This window comes from Podarcis filfolensis, assembly GCF_964270895.1.
Source record: "Podarcis filfolensis genome assembly, chromosome: Z".
NCBI lineage: Eukaryota > Metazoa > Chordata > Lepidosauria > Squamata > Lacertidae > Podarcis > Podarcis filfolensis.
This window is the reverse complement of record NC_139617.1, coordinates 17,130,874-17,156,772: the sequence shown is the minus strand read 5'-3', so window position 1 is coordinate 17,156,772 and position 25,899 is coordinate 17,130,874. Positions and strand designations below refer to the sequence as shown.

Below are 25,899 nucleotides of genomic sequence, written 5' to 3'. Positions count from 1 at the left end.
CCGGCGGGGGCGAGGCGGGCTCACTTCCTATTGGTGGCCACAGCCGCGAAGTGATGCTGGCGGAAGACACTCGGGTCTCCGCAGGCAGTGAGCGCATGCGCGGTGGGGTCCCCCCCATCGCCCGGCCCGCCCGGCTCCAGATGCGCCTTTGATCTCCCGGTCAGCGCGGCCCGCGCGTTCGAGACCCGTCCGAGGCCGGCGGCGGGCAGGTGCGCTGCGTGGAGGCCTCGTGGGGAGATGGTGTGTCATTGGGCGCTCCCTTGGGGCAGGATCCAGTTCCCCCTTTGCACTGCCGCGGGAGGCCGGACGGGGTGGGCAATGGGCGGATCCCGGCGGGTCAGGTAGATCCCGGCCTTGGTGGTCTTCTCCGAGGGAGGGTGGTTTGATGGTTCGGTTTTGGGGGAGGAGGATGGATGCGCCTTCCTCCCTCCCTCCCAAATGTGGGGGTTCGGGGCCCTCTTGCTGCTTCTGCTGGGGGGGGGGAGGGGAGTCCCGGGATCCCTGCCCTCAGGTCTAGCCCATTGGGCAGGACCGAGACACTTCCGAGCACACCATTGCCCCCTCCAAGCTGCCCTGTTTGCAAAGGGATCCGCCCTTTTAAAATCTAAACTCCCGGAGGCAGTGATGCTTCTGAATGCCAGTTGCTGGAAACCAGCGCTGATCGCTCCTGTTTGTTGGTTTCTCCTAAAGGGCATCTGCTTGGCCTCTGCGTCAGGACAGGATGCAGGACTGCGCGGGGTGGGGACCTTGGCCTGATTCAGACTCTTAATTTTCATGCTCTTAGCATGGCCCACTCTGCCACTTTCCAGTGGAGACCAGGTAGAAGTAGGTTCCTTGATAAATAAAACGACAATAAAGTCAATCTTTCTGGCTCATCTTAGGCAAAAGAAGGGCTATCACTCTGAGTGGGTGGAGCAGGGGGAGAGAGTGTTGGTCCCCTCTCCCTTACCCGTGGGGGGAGGGTCCGCCTGCACAATGGCAGTGCCAGCCATGCCCACAGACAGAGCGATGTCAGGGCCTGTGGCTTTCCGAAAACCAAATGCTTGCTCATGCTCTGAGCAGAATACTGTGCTGTTTGTGGGGGCTTTTGCAAAGTGGCAGGTCTGCCCATAAAGAGACAATGTGGGGAGCGAAAGGGACACTTACGCATGAACTGTCCTCCCACCCCACATGGTAACAAGCTGAGTGACCTGCCTTGCCTTTCAGTAATGCTGCTGAGGCGCAGGTGTGGCATTGGCCAGGCTGCCCCGGAGGTGGGACTGGTCTCTCCACAGTACAGGTACGCTGCAGGTGGGCACTCAGCCAGCCCTCTGCCCTCACTGCTGTGTTCCCTGTCGGCATGGGGCAATCGGCTTACTTTCAGACTGCCTCTGTCCACCCTGCAGAGTTGTCCAGTTTCCAAAGCTGCAATTGCAAACCACAAGCCTACACTGAAGGAGTGGTTAGGAGAACACCACACTGCTTGCCACCCTTTAGCTCTCTGCCCTGAGCCAACTCCTAGGGAGTGAGGTCCCTTTGGCCCTCCCCTACAATAAAATAAAATATTTAAGGGGGCTGGCCCCTCCCCCCAAAGTGAATAGGTGTTGCAATTCAAATGTCTTGGGAGTTACCTGCCTGCCTCCAATGTTTTATTCAAATTGGCATCCCTGAAGCAGGGGCAAATATTCAAATTTATTCAAATTGGCATCCCTGAAGCAGGGGCAGACCTACATTCTCAGGGCCCTGAAGCCTGAACTTCACAGGCAGCAGCGAGGTCTGCGTAACCACTGTTATCTTCTTCAGTGGGGTTGTTCCATGATAAATCACCACACCTTTACAAACATCTGTGCTAACAGCTCTCAAGCTTTGGGATTGTTGAAATATACGCAACAAAAAATTAATCAATTTGAGTCGTGTCACTCAAATCTGGCCTAGTAAAGGTAAAGGGACCCCTGACCATTAGGTCCAGTTGTGACTGACTCTGGGGTTGCGGCGCTCATCTCGCTTTACTGGCTGAGGGAGCCGGCGTACAGCTTCCAGGTCATGTGGCCAGCATGACTAAGCCGCTTCTGGTGAACCAGAGCAGCACACAGAAATGCCGTTTACCTTCCTGCCAGAGCGGTACCTATTTATCTACTTGCACTTTGACGTGCTTTTGAACTGCTAGGTTGGCAGGAGCAGGGACCGAGCAACGGGAGCTCACCCCGTCGCGGGGACTCGAACCGCTGACCTTCTGATCGGCAAGTCCTAGGCTCTGTGGTTTAACCCACAGTGCCACCTGCGTCCCTCTCAAATCTGGCCTATTATACCCCAAATTTTTAAGCCAAATGTAGACGAAGGTCGCTTCTGGGGCCCCTCTGGGATTAAGCTTTGTTAGTTTCATAGTAGATCAGCCCTTGCCCTGAGGACACCAGAGGAACCCTGTTGGATCAGAGGCCTTTGTCTTCTGGTTCAGCGTTCTGTTGGAATAGGGGCCAGCTAAATTTGCTTTTTTATTTTAGCTCAGCAGCAGAGCACCTGCTTGGCATGCAGAAGGCCCCAGGGCATCTCCAGAAAGGGCTGGGCATTGTCCCCTGCCTGAAAGCCTGAAGAGCCATTGCTTCCAGTCATGGCAGAACTCAATGGACCAGTCAGTGGTCAGACTCAGTCTAAGTCATTCCTACAAACCCACAAGCAGAATGGAAGCACCATGGCCCCTTCCCCCCAACGACTGATATGCAGAAACATGACATCCCTGAATCCTTGTGGAAACTTTCCAGGCAGCATGCAGTCACATGGGCTGGAAGCCATAGAAAGGCCTTTTTCACATCCTCCTCTGTTGATTTATTGAATCCCTCTTCAAAGCCAGCAGCTGCTGCCACCCCTTGTGACAATGAGTCCCACAAATTAATAGGCATATCAAAGAGGTGGAGAACCTCAAGCCCAGGGGGTGACTGCAGCCCTCCGTACCTCTCTATCTGGCCCTTGGAACTCTCACTAGTGTGTGGAGTGTGTCCTTGACCTCTGGCTCTTCCCTGAATGGAGGACAGAGAGCAGAGCAAGGTGTAGGGGTGTGTGTGTGTGTGTGTGTGTGCCTGTGTGTGTGTGTGTGAAAACAGGCCCACCGTACAAAGGTGGAATTTGCATCTGTTGCTCTGCCAGCTTCTCCCCCTTGGCTCCACCCCTCATTTGCATGCGGCCCTTGGAACGTTGCCTGGCAGGGATTGTGGCCCTCAATCTGGAAAAGGTCCTCTGCCCCGGCAGGCACTGGAAATGCAGGAGTGGCAGGCAGTATTCCTCTCTATACTGTGGTGGAAGAGAGGGGCTCCTTACACAGGGGCTCCTTAACAGCTGCCCTCTCACTAACAGAGGCTGCCTTTTCCCTCTAGACCTCTCCTTTGCTGCCATGAGTGGGAAGTCACTGCTGCTGAAGGTGATCCTCCTGGGCGATGGCGGCGTTGGGAAGAGCTCCCTCATGAACCGCTACGTCACCAACAAGTTTGACTCGCAGGCCTTCCACACCATTGGGGTTGAGTTCCTCAACCGGGACCTGGAGGTGGATGGGCGCTTCGTGACGCTCCAGATCTGGGACACAGCTGGGCAGGAGCGCTTCAAGAGCCTGCGGACCCCTTTCTACCGGGGGGCTGACTGCTGTCTGCTGACCTTCAGTGTGGATGACCGGCAGAGCTTCGACAACCTGGGCCACTGGCAGAAGGAATTCATCTGTTATGCCAACGTGAAGGACCCTGACCACTTCCCCTTTGTGGTTCTGGGCAACAAGGTGGACAAGCTGGAGAGGCAAGTGACCTCCGAAGAGGCCCAGGCCTGGTGCATGGAGCACGGCAACTACCCCTACCTGGAGACAAGTGCCAAGGACGACACCAACGTGGCTGTGGCCTTTGAGGAAGCTGTGCGGCAGGTGCTGGCCATGGAGGAGCAGCTGGAGCACTGTGTGCTGGGCCATGCGGTTGACCTGCATACCAGCAGCAAGGCAGGCTCTTCCTGCTGCTGAGAGAAGCCAAGGGGGAGGGGAGGGGAAGGGCGCATCCTGGAACAGTACATGCCAGGTGTGGGGGCCCTCAGGCTGCAGTCAGAGTGGGGGGCAGAGGGCTTTGAGAAGAGGACAGCTGGAAGGTCTTGTTCCTGCATCATTGCATACCTAACCCACTGAGCAGTGTCCAGATCAAGGGATGTAATAGTTCCACTCTATTCTGCCTCTGTCAGACCACACCTGGAGTCCTGTATCCAGTTCTGGGCACCACAATTTAAGGAGGATATTGGCAAGCTGGAATGTATGTAGGGGAGGGCAACCAAGATGATCAAGGGTCTGGAAACCAAGCCTTATGAGGAACGGTTGAGGGAACTGGGTATGTTTAGCCTGGATAAGAGGAGACTGAGAGGAGATATGATAACCATCTTCAAACATCCCAAGGGCTGATGCATGGAAGATGGAGCAAGCTTGCTTTTTCTAGCTCCTGCAAGCAGGACTCAAACCATTGGTTTCAAGTTACAAGAAAGGAGATTCTGACTAAACATCAGGAAGGACTTCCTGACAGTAAGAGCTGTTCATTAGTGGAACGGTCTCCCTCAGGAGGTTGTGGATTCTCCTTCCTTGGATGTGTTTTAAGCAGAGATTGGCTGTCTGTCTGTCACGGGTGCTTTAGTTGAGATTCTTGCATTGTAGGGGGTTGGGCTAGATGAACCATGGGGTCCCTTCCAGCTCTATGATTCTATGAGCAAACCCCAAAGCCTTGTTTAGAGGAAAGTAGGCACCCATACTTCTCTGTCTGTCCCGATATTGGCTCTCCCTGGTTCTCAGGCCAGGATGGGGCCATTGCTACCTGGAACCTGCTTAATTGGAGATGCCGCTGCCAGACGTTTTGCCCTGCAGAGTTCTGCTTGCAAAGCAGCTGCAGCCTCATTTCAGCACTTTGTTGCTGGGGCTTCCAGGGAGAGTGAAGGATTGCAGCAAAAGTTGCAAGGTGTCCACAGTAAGCTGGGAAATGCAGCTATTGGCTTCTTGCTGCCCTTTCTGGATATAGCTGCCAAAGTGGTGGGGCTGAGAAGAGAGTGGGAAGTTTACTGAGCAGGAACCCTCCCTGACCTTGATTGGGAGGAGGCTGCAAAGGTTTAGGGGACGGAGGGGGAAGACATGCTGGAGGTCTGCGAGGGGAATCTCATGGGCTGGAATCAGTGCCTGGGAGGGGCGACACTCAGTTGTGAGTACGGTCGCCTGCTCGTTGCTTGGCAGTGCAGCAAAGTGAGTGTTAGCAGGGAGTTGCTTGCAGACAGAACAGAACCGTCCAGCCTGCACAAACAGGGATTCTTGTCTCCCCATGAGAACCCATTGCTTTTGCTCTCCATCCTGTTGTGGGAAGTAGCACTGTGTCTCACCCTCCCTGAGACATCTGTGACAGAAGCTCACTTGCACCAAGCCACGCCCAAGTGGCCACGCTGCAGTCACTTGAAGAGGAAGAAGGCCCAAGGGGGACTGTGTGCAGCTGCAGGTGCAAATGCTGCAGCCTCGCTTGATTGCTCTGTTGCTCCCAGATGTAGAGGCGCCTCTTCCAATCTCTTGCTGCGGCTGCGCCATGTGTCTAGCCTAGGTTTTGTGACTGCATTAGGGTTGCCATATTTCAAAAAAGTAAAAACCAGGACACCCTGAAAGTTGTTGGGCTTTTTTTTAGAGGAAGACCCCAAAGCGCCACCTTTCAGAACCGCCCCACCAATGTCAATTGCGCCTTTGAAATCCCATTGATGTCTGGGGAAATCCGGACGTATGGCAACCCTACACTGGATGGAGCTGCTGTTGTCGCTTCCTGCACAAGGTGGACTGTCAACTGTTGATGGCAAATGAGGAATTGCAGCACCTCCGGACTGTCTTCTGCAACATGTTTTTGACACAATAATAGTGCATTAGGGGTGGCTATATTCTGGAGTGTCCACACCTAATCTTGCTTTATTAGCTCCTCTGCGATGCTTCCCCAATGTCATGGCAATATTGTTGCTGGAGGGGCTATAGTGCAGCCAAAGTGGGACAAAATAGGATATAAAAAGTGACACAGTTCCAACAGAAAGTTACAAGACCACGCACAAACTGGAAACACATCAGTGTGTCCACTTCAAAACCTTTGTAGGTGCAAAGGGTATTGAAAGTGGGCTTGTGTATAACTGCCTTGATACTATCATGAGCACAAGTTGCATGGCTCAGGGTCCCTTCCAATTCTACAATTCTTCGAAATCATCATGAATGCACAAATGGAAAAGACATTGAGTAGCTGCCTCAGAGCACTTAGAGGGTGCCACAAGTTTCTCTGCACTGTGTGGCATCAGAAATGCTGATCATGTCTCTGGCTGGAGCAAGGCTCAAGATCTGTGTCACCCAGAGACAGGGATACCCCTGCCCTGAGCACAGACAAGCAACCTCCAATGCCTGCTGCTGCGACACTTGAACTTCTGGGGGCTGCTCTTGGTGAGGTTGTAGAAGAGGGTGGAGAAATGCACACATGTGCACGCACACACAAAACCCAAACTGTGACCCATAAATCAGCCAGCTTGAGACTTTGCCCTTGGCACATTGCTGGGTTCCCGTCAGTTCCCATTTCCTCCATTCTGCTGTCACAGAGCAGAGCATGTCTTCCCACTGCTCCTGTCCTGGCGGAAGCATTTTCCCACCAGAGTTCCCAGCTCAGTCCTGAGGGTTAAGGCCATGAGGGGCCTTGTTATGGTCACTTCACAGTAGGCGCTAATAGGCTGTGCTCGCTTGAGAGCTGTTAATCTGATGTTCTCCATGCTTAATGCCACTCTGCCATGAAATGTGGAGCATTAGGTGGGCGACCTCTGCAGGGACTCCTGGGAAGGGGAACCCTTCATTCCACATGAAAATATGCCTGCAAGGGCAAAGCTGCCACTTTGGGGTGGGGTTTGGCTGGCAGCGTTGAGCCCCCAGATGCCTTCCAGTAGTGAGTGGGAAATGCAGGCCACTAAAAGACCACCTGCCTTTCTTTTCTACTTGGTAGCCTGCCTTTTCCTACCGGTTGGTGTTTTACAGCTGCCAGCCCAGCAAAACTGCCACCTGAAGCGGCAAGGACCCCTGGCATGTTCTTGCATAGACCGTATGGGCTATCCCTTGACATGCACTGCCCCCAGGCTACATCTGCAAAAGGAGGACGCAAGCCTGGATTGCTCAGTTGGTCAGAGCGTGGTGCTAATAACGCCAAGGTTGCAGGTTCAATTCCAGTATTGGACAGCTGCATATTCCTGCATTGCAGGGGATTGGACAAGATGACTCTCACAGGGAAGACCCTGGAAAGTCAATGCATGTAGGCAGATTAGCTTCATGCCAAGTGAATTGGATGGTGCATAAGAATGACACCACTTAAAGCCTGAAATGTATCTTGCAGCACCTGTAGTGAACTAGATGCTTACATTTATGTTACAGGCCAATGTTTTGTTTGTTGGACCTGCATTTTTTTAAAAAATGAAAAGGAGACTTCTGGCAAAGACTCATTTCAAAACGCAGCCGGTTACCTCCTCAAAGGGCGAGTTTTCCCTTTGCAGTCTTCCCACCTGCTTGCTTCAACTGCCTGACTGGTTATCCTTTAGTCTTCTGTTGGTGCAGATCCTTCAGCACTCCAAAGGAGCAGGAAATGTAAAGAGGCCAAACTGTCATGTATTTAAGCCAATAAAACATGGATGTATTAATAAAAGGAACAATCATTTCCATTTTGTCTCTAACACAAACAAGCAATGCGGCAAGGCTGCCTTTGAATTTGCCAGCAGGTGTTTAGAAACCCTGCGTGTTTAGAAACCCTGTGTGGAGACCTCTAACAGGGGAGGGGGCTTGGCTCACTGAGACCCACCTTGTGGAGCCATGCAGGCTATGGAACCATCAGAAGTCACACAGGTCCTACTGGCAACACCTAAGATTCTGCTACCTTTCCTTATGTCACCCATCTTGCCTCTTGGGGCTAAAGAGTTTCCAGGTGCATTTGTGCCTTAATAAGATCAAGGAGAAATCACTGGGGGATTTCACCCCCAGGGAGAGGAACCAGAAGGAGGAGGACTAGCTGCCTGAATCCCTGAGGGGAGCACTCTTGGTCAATACGAGTCCTCTGTGATTCTATAATACAGTTCAAGGGCAAATGCACCTCTGGAAGGTGACATCCAGCTGCTCCTTCTCACCCTCTTTTCCTGGCTAAACCCTCTTCATTCTGCACAGCAACCAAAGGCAAAAAAGGCATTGTAGTCACTCTGTTACTCAGCTAGTTTGCACCATTCTGTCTTTATTCCTGGGAAGAGTTTCATTCCAGGGTCCAACTAGGCTAGGGCATGGCAGGGTGGGTGGAATCTCTGGACATGTTCCATGGGGTGGGGATCTGTTGGGGGCTGGATGGTTGCAATGGGTGGGAGCCAAAGTGGGTAGAGTCCAAAGTGGGAGTCCAAAGTGGGTAGAGTTTGCAGGATGGCGTAGCTCACTAGCTCAGTGGCAGACCTACATTTGGGGGCCCCTGAAGCTCAAATTGTTATGGGGGCCCCTTTGCAATCAGCAATGAAGTCTTGGTAACCCCTGTGACCTTCTTCAATGGGGTTGTTCCATGGCAGATCACCCCATTTGTTTTTTAAAAAATAACTCCTACTACTCATATTTTGATTTAAAATGACTGTCCTGGATTATCTCACCTGTCCAAGTCACTGGGGTGAATAAAAATGCCCTATGACTTATAGTTTCCAAGCCCCATGTTGGGCAAAATATTCCTGCATTGCAGTGGGTTGGACTAGATGACCCGCAGGGTCCCTTCCATTTCTACCATTTATGATTCTATAATTATTTTTTTTCAGTTATTTCTAGCAACATATTCACATCCAGTTTCATCACCTGAGAGCTTCTGTGATTTTCTGGAGACAATATGCAGAAAGAATTTGCCGGTAAGTGCCCTTCAGCCGAATGGCCAGCTTACCACCTTGGGTCTCCAACTGTTTTTGGACTACAACTCCCATCATCCACCTTTCCTTTCATCTTCTGTGAGAAAGTGTGAGCAGACACTGAAAGTGTAAAGGAGCGAGCGACACTGAAGTCGCTGCAAGGCTCTCTTATCAGTTCTTGGATGACTAACTAATTGTAGTATCTGAGTGTTTTTTGTTTGTTTGTCTGTTTATATGAAGTGAACCCTTTAAGGTGAGGGATTGCTTGCTGGCAAATGTAAGCTGTTCTGGAAAGGATCACGGAGTTGAGACTCTTTTATTTGTGGCAGTGGAGAGGACGGGATGATTTATTTGGCTCTGCTTGCATCGTATTTACTTTGCAAGGCCGTGAAGCTGTAATTATTGGAAGAGATTCCGGGTGTTGATGGGCCATCAGTGGGACAGCCTAGCACTCTTTAGTGCCTCTAATAGAGGCTCCTGTATTAATGCAGAGCGCAGGATGCTTTTAAAGAAAGAAGCTCGGATCACTGTAGGCTCAGGACAATAAAGGAAAACCAGCTTTTGCAGGGAAGAAAGAGTCCTAAGTCTGCAGAAGAACAAATAGGTCGACTCTCCTCATTCTTTGAAGAAGGTAAATACATTCCATGGAGGTAAACATATTACAGGAACAAAACCCAGTTTTGGCCTTTTGCTCCTAGATAAGTGCATGTAAGATTGCAGCATGAGGATGCAAGCCTGTGTGCACTTATCAGGAAGTAGTTTTCATGGATTGACTAAAGGGTTGTATCCCACTAAGTTAGACACATGGTAGCCTCACTAAAATTCATAGATTTATGCCTGTCATGTGCATCTATTCTGAGCAGGACTAATGTTGGATGCAAACCGATGTCTATGTGCACACACAAACATGCCCAATTTAGAAAGATACCTTATACTTCCAAGTATACATACTCAGGGCAATGGTGTTAGTTTTGAGAAAAACAGCAAATGTGTCCGTCCCCCCCCCCCCCCGCCCCCAAAAATCTGGGTCATTGTGTGATTATGTTGTCTCATCCAAATGAGAAGTATCCTGGATTTAAAGGGATTATTACTTTTAAAGGTGGGTGGAATACAATAAACAGAGTAATTAGGCCCAGTGGATCTAGAAATAATTTCTGAAGGTGTTTCCAAGCATCATGTTTACCACATGGCAAACCATCAGTGTTCCCTATGGGGCTTCTGAGAGAGCTGTTGGGATGCTCATTTTAGGAAAGTTGTCCAGAGGGATCATGCCTCACGCAAGATCTTCTGAAGTGGCGCAAAGAGCAATAGGATTATTTGTTTGTTTGTCACTTTTCCTACCTGCACTTCAGGATAAGATCCCAGGTCTGCTTGCAGCAGTGGAATGTACAACAATGAAAACAGATGAAACCACCACGATTATAAGGCATGTAAAACCGTTCCAGAATGGAACAGAATGATACGAATTCTGCAAAAGTGGTGGGTCTTTAAAACAACAAGAAAATATTGTAGCTGTCAAGAACCAGGATGGAGGGGTCTATCTTTAGCATAAACAAAAGCTGGATGCACCTCTGATTAGCTCTCACCTGTAGTGCCCAAAGCTTTGGAAACTGAACACAGGAAGCTGCTATATCCTAAGCTGCATTGTTTGCCCACCTAAAATCTCATTCAGGGATCTTTCTGTTTGTGAGGGTTTTGAGTGTGGGTTGTGCTTCCCTCCTCGCTTTTAAGCTTGGAAAAAAAGGAAACTGGCTGAGCAGGGAATATAAAAAGAGGTTTATAAAATTATGTATGCTGTGGTAAAACTGTGGAAAGAGAGATATTTCCCCCTATCTCCCATAATACTAGAACGTGGGGCCACACATGGGAATGCATTGGCAATAGGTTCTACTGGCGCCTCTGTCTAGTCTCAAAAGCCTGCGCTACTCGTTTTTAGTCTTTTGTTTTGTTTGAGGAATGCATTCATCACCATTCAGAACAAAATCTTCCCATGGCAGCTTGCAATATTTAAAACTATTTAAAATATAATGCTAGACCATCAGTTTGATACTATATATATAAAAAATGTAATTCTGTGTTATCAGAGCAGAAATGGTAAAGGTATTTTAATGACACTTCGCATTGGGAAGCAGGATGTCACTTAATGCTAGTTGCTAGTGGGCGACGGACCCTGGAAGTCTGCCCTGAAGTCCTGGCCTTTGATGGTGCCTTTGCTCTGATGCTGCAAGGCTCTCCTTATGTTTTTACCACTGAGCTATTGGCCTTAACCAACATAACTGCAGAAGAGGAATACCCTCCAATATTTATCGATTTCATACGAGTACATGGCCTCTCTCTTTCTATCCTTCAATGGCCCCCAGTCCAGTACAGTGGTACCTCGGGTTAAGAACTTAATTCGTTCTGGAGGTCTGTTCTTCACCTGAAACTGTTCTTAACCTGAAGACCACTTTAGCTAATGGGGCCTCCTGCTGCTGCCGCACCGCCGGAGCACGATTTCTGTTCTCATCCTGAGGTAAAGTTCTTAACCCGAGGTACTATTTCTGGGTTAGCGGAGTCTGTAATCTGAAGCGTCTGTAACCTGAAGCATATGTAACCCGAGGTACCACTGTACTTTGAGCCAGGTGCAAGCCTTTGATGAAACACTGCCCTCATTTGCTTCTTCCCTATTTTAAGGAGATGCTTCACTGAATCTGGTTTCATCACAATCTCCGCAGCGTTAAACCATAGCCAGCGCAACCAGAACATCGCATGCCCTCACCCACCCACCCATGTGCATGTACACCCACATACACATACTTATATTCACCCCCACCCCCAGTAAAGGGGTGGGAGAGAAGCACTCAGTTGCTATCGCAGTGTGACCACCTTTACAGAGGAGAAGGCAAACAAAACCCACTGCTTTTTTTCAGAGACACAGATGGGATGTATTCACACAAGTGGCGGCCAATAATGTAAGGAGAAAGGTTCAATACTTCCCGTGGGAGATTCTTCCCCAAGTGTTCCCCTGCTTTATATAACAGGAAATGTGTCCCCTTTTAACCCTCCGTTCTCTCTCTTCCCCCTCCATCTCTTTTGTAATGCACTAGATGCTTACTAGAGGATGTTCAGAATGAAACTCCTAGTCATAAATATGCAGATTTAATGCATAGCATTTATCCATTGCCTCCTGCGAGTCCAGAGCACTTCATATTTTATTTATTGTTATTTATTACATTTATATCCCGGCCTTCTTCCCAAATGACCTTGTCTTGGGTAGCTTAGGACCCAACTCCTGTCACACAGAACATGGTGGTGGTTGCAATCATTACAAATATATATGACCCATATATATATATATGACCCATCCTATTTCCTTTACTGTAATTTGTTTCAAACTGATTTTAACATTATACTGTATATCTAAATAGCTGCAACCTGCCTTGGGACCTTATGATGAAGGGAAGGTAATTCCAGTACAGGTGGCGACCATTTTAGGCGCACCCAATTGATGCACAATCACCGACACATGAGTCCTTTTGGACCCGGAAGGGGGCAGAATGGGGGTGGAATGGGGCAGGGGTGCTTATGGCTCCACTAATGTGTGGGGCCCCTGGAAATAGACCATGAAATAGACCCACGAAATGGTCCCTGCCTGTACTATTACTGCTACTCCTACTACTATTAATTATACCCCACTTTTCCTCCAAGGAGCTCAAGGTGATGTACAAGCTTCTAGACAAGGCTCAGAGAGAGTTACTGCCGCAAGCTCACCTGGTGTGCTGGTCCCGTGGGTAGGTCGAGAGGTGAGGTCCTAGTCCGGTCCAAGGAGCAATATGGAGACAGTCCGTAAAAGCTGAGGCTGGGTGCAGGGCAGGGTTCAGGCAGGAACTGGCGACCAACAATGTTGCTTCCACAACTTGGGACTGGGGCTGGCTGGCTTTTATCTGTCCCAAGGCATAGGGCAGCCACGATCCTCAGGTGACTTGCCTCTCCCGGCCTGGAGGCGAGCACTCCTCCTGTGGGAACGTGGTTCCCTCTGCCTCTCTGCCCTAAGCCTCTGCAACCCAGGAGAGGCTGGAGGGTTATCGGACCTAGAGGCAACCTCAGCTTCCTTTGACAGGGCTGAGAGTGGAGCACCTGCAGGCAATGGGTCCTCCACCACCTCAGGAGCCAGAGCAGACTCAGCTGATGCCTGCACCTGAGGATTCAGCACAGATGAGGACCCTTCAGGCTCATGCCCCAGCCCCGGCTCAGCTGGTTCTGGAGGCGGGGAATCCTGTGCAGGCTGGGATTCCTCAGGTTCAGCATCCGACTCTGAATCCCAGGCCATCACACCTGGAAAGTTTCACATCTGACTGGATGTTTAAACTCTGGCCTCCCAAGGTCCTAGTCCAACACTCTAAGCACCACAACACACTGACTTTAATTAGACCATGCTGAGGTAAAGGGCATCAGAGGGCTGGTGTTCTGTTCCAAGCAATGACTCCAGGTATTATTATTATTATTAGCCAGTGCAGCCAGGTCAGGATCGGTGTAATATGTTGAAACCAATACCCCTCGACTGTCCCATTTTTAAGATATCCCAGCTTCTGATTGGAACCCAGAATGTCCTGGGTTTTTTTGGTTTGGCACTCCGGAGCAACTCAGCTGGCTTGCGCCAGAGCACTGGACAAAAAGACGCTTTTTTTTTTGGTCTTACACTCTTGAGCAAATCGCTTGAGTCCTGTGAGAACTAGGGAAGTTTTTAATGACTGATGTTTTAATGTATTTTTAATCTTTTGTTGGAAGCCGCCCAGAGTGGCTGGGGAAACCCAGCCAGATGGGCAGGTTATAAATAATAAATTATTATTTTAATATTATTATTGGGAACTACCCCCCTAAAAAAATGCTCCTTTGGGGGGTCTTGCACAAATCAGCTGGCTCCTGTGAGAGCTCAGGGCCCCAAAACAAGCACCTCAATTTTGATCTGTGAGATGTTAGAGGATATGCTTGAACCATCTTGCCCCAATGAGCAACCTGGCCACCGAATTCTTCACCAGCTGAAGTTTCAGAGGCAGCCCCACCTACAATGCAGTGCAGTAATGTAACCTAGGGGTTACCAGAGCATTGACAACAGTAAAAAAATTTTAAAAATTGTCCAGTAGCACCTTAGAGACCAACTAAGTTTGTTCTGGGTATAAGCTTTTGTGTGCATGCGGGTGGCACTGTGGTCTAAACCACTGAGCCTCTTGGGCTTGCCGATGTCAGCAGTTTGAATCCCTGCGATGGGGTGAGCTCCTGTTGCTTGGTCCCAGCCCCTGCCAACCTAGCAGTTTGAAAGCACGCCAAAAAGTGCAAGTAGATAAATAGGTACCGCTCTGGTGGGAAGGTAAATGGCGTTTCCATGCACTGCTCTGGTTCGCCAGAAGTGGCTTAGTCATGCTGGCCACATGATCCGGTAAAACTGTCTGCGGACAAACACCGGCTCCCTTGGCCTGTAAAGCGAGATGAGCGCCACAACCCCAGAGTCATCTGCAACTGGACTTAACTGTCAGGGGTCCTTTACCTTTACCTTTTTTAAGGTGCTAATGGACAATTTTTAAATTTTTTAATTTATTTCGACTGCGGCAGACCAACACGGCTACCTACCTGAATCTAGAATTGACAACAGTTGTTAGGCTATCCCCATCTTGATAAGGGTTCTTTTGGGCCTCCAGCTGAAGCTGATGGAAAGAGCTTCAAGCTGATGGAAGGAGCTTCAAGAGACAGCAAAGGACCCAGAAGTACCACCAAGCCACATACCCTTCTCCTTCAGAGGGAGTGTAACCCCATCAAGAGCAGGCAATGTATGGGGGATTGTGGTCTAAGCTGAGGGTGGTGTTGGGAGTTTCCCAAGCAGAAGTGCTGGTTCCTGCATGTAAAGCAAGGCAAGGCAAAGTAGGCTGAGATGAGGCAAAGGTTCAGCATTTGGACAGAACCCTGGATAGCTGCTTGTGGCACTGAGGCTTCAGGCTTCATATGAGCAAGTCTCAAATGCCCCTTCAACACCAGACAATATGAGATTAAGAGCTTATCCATGTTTACCTTTCTTCTGCTCTCTCCATGCATTGCACACTTTTCTTGGACGCAGAGCTTTAAAGCATGGGCCATGCTTGGAAAGTGCAGAGGAAAGGTAAGTGTGGATAAGCCCTAAGACTTAAATCAGGGCTGGGCCTCTCCATTTGGGGCATCAGAACTCTCCCCAGGCTGCACCCATTCCTGACCATGCTTTGCGCATTTGTCTGGCTCGAATATGGTTATTTATACCTTTTGCTCACCTGGATGGAGAGAGATGTGTTAGCGGGGGATTGCAAAAAACATTTGACTTTTCCATGGCTGGAATGTACAAAGTAGCATGTGCTGCCTAGCTGCCTTCCATGTGCTACCTGTGCTACCCCCCCCCCCAATCTTAAACAGAGCTGCAGCACCATCTAAGTGGCTAGCTCTGTCTTCCATGAGAGGGTGGTAAAAGGTAAAGGACCCCTGGATGGTTCAGTCCAGTCAAAGGCTTGGGGTTGCGGTGCTCATCTCGCTTTCAGGCCGAGGGAGCTGGCGTTTGTCCACAGACAGCTTTCCGGGTCATGTGGCCAGTATGACTAAACCGCTTCTGGTGCAGCGGAACACCGTGACGGAAGCCAGAGCGCACGGAAATGCTGTTTACCTTCCCACCAGAGCGGTACCTATTTATCTACTGGCACTGGCATGCTTTTGAACTGCTAGGTTGGCAGGAGCTGGGACAGAGCAACGGGAGCTCACCCCGTCATGGGGATTCAAACCACCGGTCTTCCGATCAACAAGCCCAAGAGGCTCAGTGGTTTAGACCACAGCACCACCCGTGTCCCTGGCGGAGCTTTGACAGGCCTGCTTTAATAGTCAGTGTTTCTGACGGAATGGGGGAAGTTATGGTGCTACAGGAGCATCTGGGCTGGAGTACTTGGAATTAAGGAGGAGTGGTGAGACTGTCTTGGGTTGGATAGTTCCTTGCACACCATGCCTGTATTGCACCAGCATTCTTGTGTAGGAGGGACATCAGATGGAAAACCCTTCTCCCACTCTGAATTCTTGGCCTCATCCCCTTCCCCTGAAGTATGGGGAGTCAGCTCCCTAGAGCTATGACACCCAGCCATGTGAATCCATCTGTGCTTTTCTCTGTGCATGTACCTGTATGTGCAGAACATTTAATTATAGATTTACACAACACATAATGTCAATAGAAAATAAATGCATAAATAATAAAACAGGCTTCTAAGCAATTTAAAAGTATTTTAAAAAACCCAGTTAAATGAACACTGGAATGTAAAAATCCATAAATACACAATGAACCCATCCCATTAAAACATTTCAGCAGTTAAGATGAGAGCCTCATGTTGAAAGATGAAGGTTGTACACACATTATTGTGTGCAATATCACGCAGCAAATACAGCAGACTGGGACTGGGTTTCTGGGATTTCCCCCCAAAACTTCCTCTCCTCTTTTTGGAAGGGACTGTAGCTCAGTGGCAGAACAAATGCCTTGTGCGCAGAAGGCCCTGGGTTAAATCCCCAGCATTTCCAGTTTTTTGTTTAAAAACCTCTGGGAAAGATTCTGGAGAGCTGCTGCCAACCAGAGTAGACAATACAGTGGTACCTTGGGTTACATACGCTTCAGGTTACAGACTCCGCTAACCCAGAAATAGTGCTTCAGGTTAAGAACTTTGCTTCAGGATGAGAACAGAAATCGTGCTCTGGCAGTGTGGCAGCAGCAGGAGGCCCCATTAGCTAAAGTGGTGCTTCAGGTTAAGAACAGTTTCAGGTTAAGAACGGACCTCCAGAACGAATTAAGTACTTAACCCGAGGTACCACTGTACTACTAATCTAAGGCAGCCTCCTAATGTTTGTGAGATGTCCCACTGCCCTGCAGCCAAGTGGGGGGAGGGGTGCCAGCATGGCCCTGTTAGCTTGTGTTAATCACCTGCTCCTTTACTAGAGCTGCAGTAGTATTAAAGAAATAAGTTTTTGCACCTGCCATTGGCCTCAGTGGATGAAGCCAAGCGTCCAAGGCTGTGATTGAGTGCTTCCATATTCTACCTGATTGCATTTGGCCCGAGTTCCCCAAAGCTGCCAAAACAGCTGACTTAAACGGTTTGATTTCATCTCAGTGCTTCAATCAGGAATGCATGAGAAGCAGTTCTGGTGGCTTGGCTTTGCCTCACTTCAAAAACCAGTTGTTGTTATTATCAGAACCTTTCACAAATCCCTGGAAAGTTTAGTGAGATGTCAGCGAAGAAGATGCTCATGTGAGAGAGTGTGTGTGCGTGTGCACGTGCACATCCTAACACCAGATGCCAAAATGCCGCATCGTGTTGGCCAACGGCTACTGGAATCGACAAGCAAGTGACACAGATTCGTTTGTTTTTCAATTCTCTTTGAGGCTGCAGAATTGTTTTGGGAACATGTTCCTCTTCAGAAAACTTGGAGCGATTTCCTGCCCCCTCCTCAGTGCCTTCTGACATTTGCGTGGGAATAGAATCAGAGGTTGATTTAGAGGAGTGCTACGGAGCACTGCAGGGGATGTCACAACTATGAAGTAGACCGGAAGGTGAGAGGTGTGGAGGGGAGAGTGCCAAATTTGGCATCACACAGGTATGCCACTGATGGAATAGTTCAAACATTGCAGGCTATGTGAGTTGCACCTTCTGGCACAATTGTGCATAAGTGCTTGCTGGTTTTGCTGGCAAGATAAGAAGTTTGTCTGTGCGTTGTCTATGTCTCACCCCCCCCTTTGTCTGTGATGTGCAGAGGCTCATTTTGAGCACAGCAAATGAGAAGGGTCATAATAACAGGAGTTATGTGAAGTCGCTTTTACATCCTTACGATACTTTTTCTTTTGATGCTTAATGTATGGCCAGAGGTAAATCTTTGCTTTCTAATGCTGGTTGAAGATGCTGCTGAATTTTAAGTACCCTGTTATGCGGAAAGAGCAATAAATATCTCATGCAAATGACAGGTCCACTGGGGGAAAGAACTCAAAAGACAGTGACAAGCTCCACTTCTCTGGTTCTTAGTCCCACTGGTAAGGATTCCTAGGGTCTCCAGCTAACTAGTTGCATTTATTGATATGCCATGCCTGGTACCCCAAATGTTTGGGGCAGATATAACACTACTTTGAAAACGTGCATTTTCTTGCTCACTTGTATGCTAGTGAGAATCAGGAAGTTATAGATGTATATGCCTGTAGTGGTTGTGCAGTAGGCGATTATGCAACAGCATAAGAACCATGTCTAGAAAAGGCTTGAGTTCGAATTTCACCCAACCTAGTGTGAGCAAACCTATGTCTCACAATGTAGTCACCTTTCTGCACAGTAATTACAACTCTAACAAGACAAATGAGTAAAACATGTGAAGGTACTTTGTACATAATATAAACGATCAGGAATAGGATGCAATCCTGAGAAAGGGCTATTCATTTGCAGGAATGGGCTTGTTTGTTTCTTTGATGTGACAACAGTAAAACCAAGCAAAAATAGATGTACAGGGTGAGGCGATTTTGATTGCCTCCAGGCAAAATTGTTAACCATCTTTGCCACAGTTTCATTCCTCTGATGTTGAATGATCTGACTGTGGGGCAAATGGCACTCACCACAGTGTGAACATTTTTTCAGATGTCTAGAATTTCTTTCTGGGGCACCTCGTTTTAAGAATTTAATTTTTTTTAAAAACCCTTTAAAAAGGTTTTGAGCACTTTTCTAGTTTGTAAGTGCATGCCTTAGCCTTTGGAGGAAAAATGAAACAAATTGGCATGCCATGGAAGTGCTTTCACAGTGAACCCAGCAGAAGGATTGAGTTCTGAAATTACGAGAATGGCATAAGAGTGCCTGCCACCCTGCAGATTGGCCCCTTGGCCTCAGAAATTAATTCACCCTCATCCTAGAAGAATGGATGTGGACGATTAGTCAGTGGAAAGGGAAAGGTTGGCTGTACACACCACAATTCAGCGAGGTGAAGCTGGCTGCTTCAGGCAACAGAATTTAGGGGAATGGGTGAAGTGGTACAATAAGACCTTTTAAAGCATGGTTAGGGGAAGCTCACAAATCTCAGAGTGGTTCAGCAACCAATCCCTCTTTCCAGGGAACTATGGGAATTGTGGTTTTGTGAGGGGAATAGGGACCTCCTAACAACACAGCCCTGAAACATATGACAACTCCCAGCAGTTGTTGGAGAAAACCATAACTGTTAAAAGTGGTCTCCCTTTTTTTATTTTATGTTAATTACGACTGTTAAAAGTGGTATCATTTTTTTAAAAATTACGTTGTAACAATATAAAGCAAAAAACATTGCACATCAGACATCCTTGCTTCTCATTCAAAGAGAGAAGAAAAGAAAGAAGCAAGGAAGGAAATGACATATGAATAGAGAGGGGCAACATAACTCAAACTCTATAATAACACGAATAAATTAAAAGGAAAACACCGTCATTTACTTCATCATTCCAGAAATGTAAAAAAAGGTCCATCTCTCAATAAATTTATATTCTTGATTATAAAATATTGTGTTTCCCTTGTATGTAAGTTTTATCTTTAAGATAGTTTGCCAAGTTTTCCTAAACCAACCAGTTATGATCTTTATTTTTGCATTTTTGTACAATACACTGTTTTGCTGTTGTTAGAAGTGTAGTAATCAGTTGTAAATCAGTATTAATAACTTCAGGATTAAGTATCAAAAGGAGAGTTATTTTTGGGTTTCTTGAGAGGTACCTATTCATATAATATTCAGTAAAGGTAAAGGACCCCTGGAGGGTTAAGTCCAGTCAAATTTGACTATGGGGTGCTCATCTCTGTTTTTAGGCCGAGGGAGCCGGTGTTTGTCCACAGACAGCTTTCTAGGTCATGTGGCCAGCAGGACCAAACCACTTCTGGCCCAACGGAACACCGTTATTTTGTTATAATGATCTAATTTCGGGCTTATTTATAGTGTGTGTCCCCCCTACAGATACTGTAGATCCACCGCATCTGTTTGTACACTTGGGCAAGTCTGGCACCAGTACTTGGAATTCTTGAGCAGCTTCTGAGATTCCGGAGCCCTGGCAGGGCCCACCCACCACTGATTCCTAGGCTCCCCCTTTAATTTTGTTATTGTTGGCCTAACAGCATCAGACAGCTTGTCTAGCAGCCATTTTTAACATCACACCATGCTGCCAACAAAGCATTGTTGTAGGAGATGGTACAAAACTGTGGCCCATGGAATACAGTCTCGGAATATTTGCCAGGGCTAGCCCAATTCATTTTGCTGTCTGTGGAGGAAAACAATATGATGCCCCCTCCTCCATCCCATGTACAAAAGCCAATTGGATGGGCTCCATCCTTGCACCAACAAACCTGAGCACAGTAGGCTCTGTCCTTCAACAGAGGGGAATGACTAGAGCACTCAGGATGAATGACAGAGTGTTCCCACCGAGGTGGGAGCTTCACTCTGCCTAATGGTAGGGTCAGTGATGACCTCTACCCTCATCAGTGAATGGTTCCTGTGCTCCAAAGGTCCACCTCAGGTACTCCTTGGCTCCTACTGATGAGGAAGGAGTATCAAGATTTCCTCTGTAAGTTGGCACCTCCTTTTCCAAGTTGGTGGTGTTCTATTCACTGCTGCAACACGAATTATGGTGTTTGTAGAGGCTCTCAGCATCTAAGCTAGGAGTAAACATCACATAGGCACAGGAAGGGCTGTGTTTTACAGGTCATGGGAAGGCAAAAGACGTTTGAAGACCTAGAGATGCTGGGTTTCTTTATGTATTATTGCAATTATTCCCCACCTTTCTCTCCCCCTGCTCCCAATGAGCTCAAGGTGGCATACACGGTTCTCCCCCCCTTGCTTATTTGATCCCCACAACAACCTGGTGCTGTAGGTTAGACTGAGAGGTAGTGACTGGCCCAAGGTCGAACAATGAGCTTTATGGCTGAGTGGGGATTCGAACCCTCACCTCTAGGTTCTAGTTGAACAGGCTTAACATTACATCACACTGGCTAGTTGGTGTCCATGTATGCAGGGAACCTCTAGAGGTGGTGTGAGTGCACTCACTCGAAATCTGCACACTGATTTCAGCAAAGCTGCCAGAATGCAGGCTGCAGATCTCCAGTTTCACAATGCACACCTCATAAATAACATGTTTTTTTAAAAAAGGACTGTTCAGTGCAAGACAGTTCAACAATGTTGCTGGAGGTGGGATTCAAATGTCAAAATTGTAAATGTCCCAGAAGCAGCAAAGGCAAAAAAAAAAAAACAAACAAACAAAAAAACCTGCAGCGATAAAAGGTTGGGGATGGGAACAGAGCAGTAAACCCAAAGAGTCCTCCTTTTTTAATGACTTTAGCTCCTCTGCTCTCATCTTACAGGCTCGTTAACATCCATGAGAAATATCCAGCTCATCGTATAATAGGTCATGTTTTATTATGTCAGCCAAGGAGTTCTTTAAGCTTAAATGTCTTCTCCATAGTCTTAGAAGAAGGAAGAAAGGCTTAAGGATCATCTTAGAAATTAAGTGCTCCTCTCCATTTTGGTTCTGCAACTCTAGGGTGCGTTATGTCATGGGGCATGGTGCCTTTGTGGGCGTGGGCATGTATATATATGGCCGCCTGGTAGAAATGAAATACACCAGAGCCCCACCCACCAGGTTAATCTCTAAAGGCTTTGGCACCATCTGCAATATACATTTAAAGCAGTATCATACCACAACAGCCATGGCTTTCTGCAAAAAAATCTTGGGGACTGTAATTTGTTAAGGGTTCTCAAAGTTGTTAGGAGACTCCCCATTTCCTCTCACAGAGCATGAATTCCCAGAATGGTGTAACAATACATCTCTCTTCCCAGGGAAGAGAATTGTAGTCCTGGTAGGAGAATTGGGGTGTCCTAACAGCTCCAAACACCCTTAACTAACTTCAGTTCCCAGAATTCTTGGGGGAAAGCAATGGCTATTTAAAGTGGCTTGAGATTGCTTTAAATGTACAGTGAAGAAGGAGCTTGGAGGGAGTTGAACCCTGAAGAATGACATCTCTAGGAACTCACACCCATAACATGTTATTATTGGCCCTACTATCACCAGCAGCTGATTTTGGGTGTCAGCTATTTAATTTGTATTTTCACTTCTTGCTGTACTTTTGCTGCCAGAGACGGGGATGAAGCCTGTGAGATTTTCTGTCTTGGCTGTCAAAATGATTTGATCGGTGTTGGGTACTGTGCACCTTGACTTGATGGGAGCCCAGAGGACATTTTCCACTCCACCCCAAACAGCAAAAATATATTGGAATGGTCCTGGTTTTGCACCAAGGGCAAAAACAGGGACAGTGGTTTACTGGTGATAGGCACCAGAAAAGAAGGCATGTCTCTAGTAAATAGGGACAGTTGGAGTATATGGGCTTTGTTTTTGGATAGGACTTGGTCACATACAGGGAAATTCAGGTTGCACAATCATAGTTGATTGGGAGGGCTTGCACAACAAACCCACCTCCCCAACAATACCACACTTCCTGCAATAAGGAATACGACAGGAAGATGTGCTGGACTATGTGGGACCACACTTACTTTGTCGTCTGTCCTCCCCACAAACAAATCCGAATGAAGGATGATTAAATAGCTAACTTAATCGTTGAATCTCCCTGCAAGCCAATCAGTATAAATGCTCAGAACAGAAGGGTAGGTCAATAGACAGGGAATTCCAAAGTGTAGGTCCTGCCACATCAAAAGTTAAAGGTAAAGGTAAAGGTACCCCTGCCCGTACGGGCCAGTCTTGACAGACTCTAGGGTTGTGCGCCCATCTCACTTAAGAGGCCGGGGGCCAGCGCTGTCCGGAGACACTTCCGGGTCACGTGGCCAGCGTGACAAAGCTGCATCTGGCGAGCCAGCGCAGCACACGGAAACACCGTTTACCTTCCCGCCAGTAAGCGGTCCCTATTTATCTTCTTGCACCCGGGGGTGCTTTCGAACTGCTAGGTTGGCAGGCGCTGGGACTGAGCAATGGGAGCGCACCCCGCCGCGGGGATTCGAACCGCCGACCTTTCGATCGGCAAGCTCTAGGCGCTGAGGCTTTTACCCACAGCGCCACCACGTGCAGAACGGGTATTATGTGGCACCTGTTCCATTGCCAATTCTGCAGATTGAGGTTGGAGCATATAGCATAAAGGCCATCACACAGGTGATGTGGAATTTTTTTGGAAACCTTGGAGGTCCTGGTGGTGGGCACACTGACGTCACCATGGGCACCATGTTTGCAGCCCCTGGACTAGGCTTTCTTGAGAGCCCAGTCTCCTTCACACTCAAAGAAGCATTTGCACTTGAAAGTAAGAAAATTAGTGAGGGGTGGGTGGGTGGAGAAGCAAGCGAAACAACAAAGATGCGATTTTGGGTTCGGGTGGTGGCAAAGGAAAGGCATGGGAATGCAGCCTCCTTCATGGACTTATAAGCAAAGAGAGTTCAAAGAGGCTTGCATGAGTAGTGATCCCAGTGGGGGGCGGGGGGAGAATAAACCAGCAGGCGTCAAAGAAGAAAGCCCCTCTGGCATTTGTGTGTATTGCAAGATACATATTTATGGCAAATTTTGAGCTTGTTTATTTCTGTTTACTGAAGGCCGGGTAGCTGTCTAAGCTCAAATTCGCTGAGATCAAACAGTGGCTCTTGCAGCCTTGCCCCAGCCTGGAGTGGAGAGAATGTGGGGAAGAGAGAAGTTGGGGAGGTGGGGGACTGAGTGGAAAGAAATGAGCTTTGCAGGCATTTTCTTTAAAAGGGTCCAGTCTTTAGACCCCAGCAGGCATCCTGAAATCGCCATTCCCTGTTCTCCCCCTCCAGCTGCTCTGTTGTTTTGGGAGGCACCAAGTAATATTTTTGATGTGACCTACGGCGTAGGAGCATCACTGAATTCTTTATCAGATTTAATGAAAATGGAGCCACGCTCTCACTGTAAAGCTAGATTACCCCTGGAAATAGCTGCCTGGTTGATAACAGGCTATTTGCAAACACAGAAGCAATGGTTTCCAGCTTTGTTAAGGGACTGTGATCAGGATGGCAAATGTTTTTTTTATCGCCTAGGTCTGCATAAAATGTGGCGTGCAGTTCATGCATTGTCATTTAGCTGCTTGATGACCACTGTTTTATTATTTTGTAAGAAGAAAAGAAAAGAAAAGAGGCTCTAAGGAGACCACAAATACCTCAACAGCACACACTGTAGTTCCTTTTAACCCATGTCCATACTAGCTTGATACTGTTTTGAAACATGCTGTGTTTGGTACAGAGAGGTTTGGTCATAAGCAATTGCCCGGTTTACATGCATCATCTGTGTTGAAACGAAGGGGTCAGGGCTGTGCTCAGTAAACCTCCTTCCCCTCTTCCTTGTGCACAAGGACCATCCCTGGGCCCGGATCAGGATGGTAACTAATGCACGGCAAAAGCCCTCTCCTGCTGTTGCTCCCCAGTGATAGGTATTCAGAAGCTTCGTAACAGGCACCCAGCTCAAGAAATGGAACCTGGTAAGTTTCCTCCACTGTGAGATGGTTATTGGTTTGTGCAATGCAGAGATGGGCTTTTACACTGGTTGCACTGGTTCTATACAATGCCCTCCCTGCTGAAATACAAGAGGCCCCTTTTGTAGTGCCAGTCTGCTGACTTTTGAAGATGCAGCTGTTTACACAAGCATCCTCTTGATCTCTTGAACCGAGGCTCCTGTTTTAATTGCTGTGATGTTCTAATGGGATTGTTTTATTGCACATTTTAATTATGAGTGCTTATATTTTAACATTTTAACGATATCATTCTGTTTTAATGGGGTTGTTTTACTGTGTTTTTTAATTATGGATTTTTATATTTTAATTTTTGCATACCAGTTCCCCACCCCCTTTGTTAAATTGCTTAGAAGCCTATCTTAGCATTAGGCAGCATATAAATCCATAAATAACAAAACTGCCTCTGATCCTGGAGGCGTCATTGTGACTTTAATGGGTTTAACAGCCGCCTTCTCCATTGCCACTTTCTATAGGTTCAACAATGCATTGTGAGAAGGACTTCCTTTAATTTGTCCCGAATGTCTCAAAATTCAGCACCTGTGCTCAGTCTATGCCAGGCTGTAGAAGTTGAATACATTTCATACCCATTATTGAGGTGCAGAAACATGAATCTGCCCGTCTCACCTCTACGCTCAAATAAGCAGTTTGCTGGAGAGTTTCTGAAAGGAAACATTAACCTTGACTCCATCTGCATAGCCAGGGATGCTCTCTGCTTTTGCTAATGTAGTTTCCATCATCCCATTAAAAGAGAAAAAAATAAAACCCAACATGGCTGTGTCAAGAGGCTAAGTGCTGATGGAGGGAGAAACATTGGCTTAGGTGTGGGTTGTAGAATCAGATAGAGGCAGAACTTTGTTTGTTCAGCAGCAATGGAAGTTGAATGGATTTTGGATGGGCAGCGGAGATGAACTCCCAATCTTTTTTGACCTAATAGGTCTGCAAAGTGGATGCTGTGTTGAAATTTCAAAGTTTTGAACACCATGGGACTGAGTCATGGGGAAGAGTCAGAAACATACAAGATCCCCATATGGACTGATCATTTGTGCTGGTGGGCAAGAGGGTGGGAGCTTTAGAATGAAGTCCACAGGGAGGAGGAACATGGTGAAAACTTATGGAATTACAAGTAGGAATTGTGAAAAGCCACAAGGGGTACCTCCTGTGTTCACTTCTTTGGCCAAAGGTGGCTGAAGCTTCTCTTGCAGCTGAAACTAGTAAGCCCTATTCATAAAGTAAACCCTGCTTGGCTGGGATAAGCCATCAAGCATTGCCCTCACTGTCGGTTCATTGCATTTCCACCAATGAAGCTTTTACATAGCTATTGCACTGTGACCCCAATTGTAATAGACAATTAGGGATCCGCGGTGATTCCCCCATGTGACTAATACACAGAGAAGTAGGGAGAGGTAGAATTGGATGGCGCTGAAGACTCAGCAGCTGGCAGGGTGGGAAAGAGTGACATTGAAGAGGATTGTGGGGAACTGAATGTTTCCACAAAAAA

At 47.8% G+C, this 25,899-nt stretch overlaps 1 protein-coding gene across 3 annotated transcripts; it reads left to right on the top strand.

The window, feature by feature from the left end:
• Positions 1-66: 66 nt before the first annotated feature.
• LOC310754309 (ras-related protein Rab-9B) lies at positions 67-7,667 on the top strand. 3 transcript variants are annotated; one of them, XM_083596147.1, is made up of 2 exons: positions 67-240; positions 3,348-7,667. In XM_083596147.1, the coding sequence occupies exon 2, from the start codon at positions 3,365-3,367 to the stop codon at positions 3,968-3,970; it is 606 nt and encodes a 201-aa protein (XP_083452273.1). In that variant the 5' UTR covers positions 67-240; positions 3,348-3,364; the 3' UTR covers positions 3,971-7,667. The 3 variants fall into 3 exon arrangements, with proteins under 3 accessions (XP_083452273.1, XP_083452272.1, XP_083452271.1); XM_083596146.1 differs by having other exon boundaries at positions 69-209; XM_083596145.1 differs by lacking the exon at positions 67-240 and adding an exon at positions 684-825.
• The last annotated feature ends 18,232 nt before the right edge of the window (positions 7,668-25,899 follow it).

Bases quoted from the DNA above. Each gene is read 5' to 3' on its own strand.
- LOC310754309 (XM_083596145.1), top strand. From the start codon at position 786: ATGGCCCACTCTGCCACTTTCCAGTGGAGACCAGGTAGAA. The intron at 826-3,347 runs GTAGGTTCCTTG...TTTTCCCTCTAG, and splicing joins CCAGTGGAGACCAGGTAGAA to ACCTCTCCTTTGCTGCCATG.